Source organism: Geospiza fortis, unplaced genomic scaffold, assembly GCF_000277835.1.
Source record: "Geospiza fortis unplaced genomic scaffold, GeoFor_1.0 scaffold662, whole genome shotgun sequence".
In the NCBI taxonomy this organism is placed as follows: Eukaryota; Metazoa; Chordata; class Aves; order Passeriformes; family Thraupidae; genus Geospiza; species Geospiza fortis.
In genome coordinates this window covers 138,388-143,965 of record NW_005054450.1, presented here as the reverse complement: position 1 = coordinate 143,965, position 5,578 = coordinate 138,388, and the positions used below count along the sequence as shown (strand labels likewise).

Sequence of the window (5,578 nt, the reverse complement as noted above, 5' to 3'; positions counted from 1 at the left end):
CATAAAATTATAATAATAAATGCATTTTATATTTATTTTTCTATATTTTATATATATTTATATCTATTTTTTATATATTACTGATATCTAGACATCACTTCCTCTACTTTCCCAACAACACTCCATCCCCCCTATCCCCAAGGCTGGTTTCCAGGTTCCCTCACGGCTCCCCACCTGAGGCCAGCATGGCGGGGCAGGCGCTCCCCGGCTCCTGCCGGTATTTCCTGCGCGCCGCGGGCGCCCGGGAGCCGCTGCTGTGCCTCTGGCACTTCTTGACGCACCAGCGGCGCCGCTTGGGCTCGGCCTCGGCCAGCGCCTCCCCGCCCGGCAGCTTCTTCAGGAACTTCTTCTCCACGTACTTCACCTTGATCCAGGCCTCCTTGTCCTGCCTGGGGGAGGGCAGCACAGAAACGGCAATTTAGGGGATTTGGGCAAAGGTGTTTTGTCCACCTGAAGCCTAAAATTTGTATTTCTCAGACTTTAAAATGAGGCATTTGCAGCCCTCTGAGGGAATTTGGTTTGCCCAAAGCCACCATGAGGGGATGGAGCTGCTGCTCTGGGGTGTTTTGTCTACCTGAGGTCTAAAATTCCTATTTCTCAAATTTCAAAGTGAGTTTTGAAGTTCAGGTTTTCCCTGAACCTGCTTTTCCACAGATTTTGGGCTCACCTGGAGCTCCCTGCTGTTGGTTTCTTCAGCCCCAGCTCCTCGCACTGCGCCTCGTAAATCTGGTTCATGGTGCTGTTGCCCAGCTCACACATCAGCTGGAAGTGAAATTCAGGGAGGGAATTAAAGGCTCAGGGGAGGAATTCCCCCCTTTTCCAGGGAATCCCTGGATCCCCAGCGTTTCTCCCTGGGAAAATCCAGCACTCACTTTCAGCAGCTCTGGCTCCCAGGAATCCAGCGTGAGGGAACGCACCTTGGAGCAGTGAACACCCAGGCTCCTGTTCAGCCAAGAGGGAGAAAATACAGGAATTATTACAATCCCACCATTTCCCTAATGAGCTCTGAATTATCTCTCTGCAATTCCAGCCCCACCACTTTTCCTGGAATCCTGTACTCCACCCCTGGCTGTTTTCCCTGGGAATCTTTTAATCAATCCCTGGCCTTTTTTCCTGGGAATCTCTTAATTCATCCCTGGCCGTTTTCCCTGGGAATTTTTTAATCTATGCCTGGCCATTTTTCCCAGGATCCCACCCTCCACCCCTGCCCATTTCCCAGGGATTTTCCCCTGGGATCCTGCCCTCCACCCTTGCCCATTTTCCTCAGGGATTTCCCCAGAATCCTGCCCTCCATCCCTTGCCCATTTCCCCACGATTTGCCGGGATGCCTCAGCCCAGCAGCACCTGTGGATGCCGGAGCACTCGATGCAGAGCAGGATGCCCAGGTTGATGCTGGCCCAGCGGGGATCGGGCTGCCCACAGTCACAGCACTGCTCGTTCCCAGGGATGCTCTGCACCCTCTGCAGGATCGGCTCCCCCTCCCCGCCCCGCTCCCGAGAATCCGTGGCTGAGTCGATGCTGCTGGTGGAGGGGGAGGCTGTTCTGTCCAGCCTCTGCAGGGAAAAGCAAAAAATCAGGAGATGAACGCCTGGAGGAGAGCAAACATGGCTTGGTTTGGAGTGGCTCTAAAGGAGGGGGATGATACCTTAGTGTTGGATTAAGTGTACAAGACTGAGTGAGCTTTCTGTCAGATTTTGAGAATTCTTTTTACAAATCCATTTCCTACATCTCCCTCTTTCTTGAACTGTATAAAGTTTTTAAAAGTTTGTAAAAAGAACAGTTTTAAGAATTCTTTACAAATCCCTTTACCACATCTCCCCCTCTTTCCTGAGCTGTATAAAGTTCTAAGAAGTCAGTAAAAAGAGTAGTTTTAAGCCTTCTTTGCCAGGGCTCACCTCGATGTAGAAGCAGTCGGGGCTCTCGCGGTAGGCAGAGGCGATGCTGGCTTGCACAGCCTGGATCCAGGCCTGGCGCAGCTTCTCCGAGTCAGCCTGCAGCATGCAGCTCCTGCGAGCGGGGTGGGGAGAGCCAAAAACACCGCCAGGGCTTGGGGTGAGGCTGCTCCTCCTCATCCTCAGCACCGGAATTGCAGCGGGGAAAAAATCTACCCCGCAAGGCTGGGGGGTTCCCACTACAAAGCTTCCAGGTAAAAACCTACCCCATCAGGTTGGGCTGTTCCCTCTCTGAAGCTTCCAGGCAAAAATAAACCCCACAAGGTTGGGGTTGTTCCCACCCGAAAGCTTCCAGGTAAAACATTTACCTCACAAAGTTGGGGTGTTCCCTCTCCAAAGCTCCAGGCACAAATGAACCCCCAATGTTGAGGCTTTCCCACCCCAAATCCTCCAGATAAAAATGAACCCCACAAGGTTGGTTGGACAGCCAAAGATGTTTCCACTCCAAACCTTCCAGCCAAAATTTACCCCATAAGGTTGGGGTTGTTCCCTTTCCAAACTTTAGGCCAAAATGAGCCCCACAAGGTTGGGGCTTTTCCCCATCCCAAAGTTTCCAGGTAAAAATGACCCCCACGATGTTGGGCAGCCAGAGGTGCTCCCAGCGCAACCCAGGGATCCTTGGGGAGCCCCAAACTCACTTGGTGGGGGACACGACCTCGAAGCAGAACCTCCTCTCAATGTCCTCGCAGGGTTTGACCGTGCAGAGCCTCAGGTCCTCCACCACCACGGTCAGCACGTCCTGGGGACACAGCGGGGCCTGGAGGGGCTGGGGGGCTCCCTGGGGCTGAGGCACACCTGGCAAACTCCCACCCAGACCCTCCAAACTCCTTCCTAAATCCTGCAAAGTCTCTCCTGCCCAAACCCTGCAAATTCCTTCCCAACACTTTCAAAGTCTCTCCTGCCTCAAACCCTACAAAATTCTTCCCAATTCTTCTAAAATTCCTCCTACCCAAAACCTCCAAAATCCTTCCCAAATCCTCCAAACTCTCTCCTGCCTCTAACCCTCTCCAAGGCTTTCCCAAGCCCCCCAAACTCCTAACCCAACCACCCAAAATAACTACTTAATAAGTAATGATTTAATTAATAAATAATTATTTAATAAATAAATATTTAATAAATATTTATTCCATAAATAATTACTTAACAAATAATTATTTAAGAAATCTTTGCTGCTTTTTTCCTGGAGCCCACTCGTGCCCTTGCTGTCCCCTGATCCAAATCCCGGCTCCTCCCACCCGCTCCTCCCCAGCCAAGCAGTTGGTTAATGGACTAACTAACTAGTTAATTAATTAACCATTTGGTTCATCCCCTGCTGTCACCTGGGGCAGCTTCACTAACCTTTAGCTTCTTCTGGTAGACCAGCTGGCTGTTCTGGATGGAAAACCACCTCCTGAGGGGGGACAGACACACGGACAGACATCAGCACCTCCCCATTAAAAATGCCAATTTTCATTAGGTTTTGAAATAAATCAATTGAATAAAATAAATAAAATAAATACATTAATTAAGTGCTTTAATGGACTGTTTATGCACAGAAATTATTAAAATTAATATTTCAATTAATTGGAGTAATTATCTGGAATAATTTCTCACCTGTTCCAGGTTTTGAAGGCGTTGCTGGCTCTCTTGAACAGGTAGCCCTCCATCACCACCCCGTTGGGGGCATCCACGTTGAATTCCACCTTGGAGTCATCGTAGGAGAAATCCTGGGGAGAGGAAAGAGACTCAGAACGACAGGACCCAGGGGATCAGGGTGGAGAGGGGTTAATAAAGCAAGAAAAAGGGACAAATTTGCCAAAATCCCAACATTCGGGACAGGATTCTGACAGGATCCGTGGGATCAGGGTGGAGATATTTTAATAAAACAAGAAAAAGAGACAAATCTGCCAAAATCCCAAAGTTTGGGACAGGATTTCTGACTCTGACAGGATCTCTGGGATCAGACTGGAGAGGGATTAATAAACCAAGAAAAGAGAGAAATCTGCCAAAACCCCGAAGTTTTGCACAAGATTTCTGACTCTGAGAGGATCTCTGGGACCAGGGTGGAGATCCAGGCGGGAACTCACCTGCAGGAGGGTCTGCAGGGCCAGGCAGCAACACAGGGAGAAGAGGAGGGAAATAAAAATAAATAAATTAATTTTATTATTATTAATAGTTCATTATTTATTCCCAACCCTCAGGTTGAGAATCGTTGCCAAGGGTGGAAAATCGGAGATACCTCAGATTCTATTGTGAGAATAAAATGAAATTTATTCTATTTAAATTCTGCTTTAAAAGAATTATTTTGACTTGAATATTAAATGCAGGAATTAAATTTAAATTTGAAAAAAAAAAGGCAGGAAAATCAGGAAAATCCTGAATTTGAGGCAGCCACAAGGCTCTCAGGGATATCCAGAAAAATCAGAAAAATCAGGAAAATCCTGAGTTTGTAGCATATGGAGCTGCCCAACAGCCACGAGGGACATCCAGAAAAGTCAGGAAAATCCATAATTTCCAGGAAAATCATGAATTTGGGGCTCACCCTCTGCTGGATCAGGGCGTGCTTGTGCTCCATCTCCCTCTTCTCCACGGCTGAGTCAATGACCAGCTGGTCCAGCTGGGAAAAACAACGGGGCAAAATCAGGGTGGAGATGGAGAGGATGGGGTGGGACAGAGATATCCTGGAGCTCAAAGCACCAAAAAGGGGGAAAAGGACAGGGAAAAGCCAGTTCTGGGTGGGCCCCACTCGTGCAGCAGCCCCTGGGTGCTCCCTGCTGGCCATGGGGGCAGCAAAAGGGGAACCCCGAACCCCAAATCCTGCGGGGTCCAGGAGAGCCCAGGCCCCCCTCACCTCGGTGGCCAGTTTCTTCATGTAGGGGTCGAGCTCGTGCAGGAGGCTGTAACCCTGCTGGAAGAAGGTGAACTGGGCGTGCATGAAGGACAACATCTGCGCAGAGAAACAACAGATTTATTATTTATAGATTTATATACTGATATACAATACAAAATATATTAATGTATCTATATTACATATTATTATTTATATATAATTTATAAATGAATGTATAAAATGGGTTTAACCTTTGATTTTTTTACTTTCTCCAAGCAATTTATTCCTGCTTTACTCCATTTCCTGGGGTAGAGTAAAAAACCCTAAACCCTTTTCCCCCCTCAAAATAATTTATTTTTACTTTCTTTAATTTTTCTTTCTTAATTCTTTATTTTTTACTTTCCCCAAGCAATTTATCCCTCTTCTCCTTCCTTGCACTCTGCTGTGGGCACAAAGAAGGGCAAGCAGCACCTGAGAATCCCCAAAAATTGAATTTTCTCTCCAAGGAGCAGCCAGGGCTCCTTTCCTGCAGCTCTTACCGCGTCCAGGATCTCGAATTTCTTCTTGGCCTGCAGCACGTTGATCTGGGGGAGAAAAATCAAAATATTCCTCTCAGCACCAGCAGCAAAGCCAGCCTGGGAATCTCCAAATCCACTGGGAAATCAATCCCAAACTATTCCTGAATTATTCCAGTGCAAAGTGCCTGGAGGGTGGGTTCTGGAAAAGGTGCAATAAATGCACATTTCTCACCTGGTTAAAATCACTGCTGGGGAAACTTATATTCCTTTCTCTTACTCAGATCAAATAATTTATTAAA

General features: G+C 47.7%; 1 protein-coding gene across 1 annotated transcript in view; it reads right to left on the bottom strand.

Annotated features, from left to right (window-relative positions):
* Positions 1-5,578, bottom strand: part of ACAP3 (ArfGAP with coiled-coil, ankyrin repeat and PH domains 3) — a 35,898-nt gene that overhangs the window by 6,460 nt on the left and 23,860 nt on the right. The window contains exons 7-18 of the mRNA XM_031062538.1: positions 5,301-5,345; positions 4,783-4,878; positions 4,474-4,548; positions 4,019-4,030; positions 3,546-3,658; positions 3,291-3,342; positions 2,591-2,691; positions 1,896-2,007; positions 1,345-1,553; positions 873-942; positions 668-762; positions 175-389 (exon numbers count right to left, since the gene is read on the bottom strand). Of these exons, the coding sequence (XP_030918398.1) occupies positions 175-389; positions 668-762; positions 873-942; positions 1,345-1,553; positions 1,896-2,007; positions 2,591-2,691; positions 3,291-3,342; positions 3,546-3,658; positions 4,019-4,030; positions 4,474-4,548; positions 4,783-4,878; positions 5,301-5,345 (1,195 nt within the window). The remainder of the gene's footprint in view (positions 1-174; positions 390-667; positions 763-872; positions 943-1,344; positions 1,554-1,895; positions 2,008-2,590; positions 2,692-3,290; positions 3,343-3,545; positions 3,659-4,018; positions 4,031-4,473; positions 4,549-4,782; positions 4,879-5,300; positions 5,346-5,578) is intronic.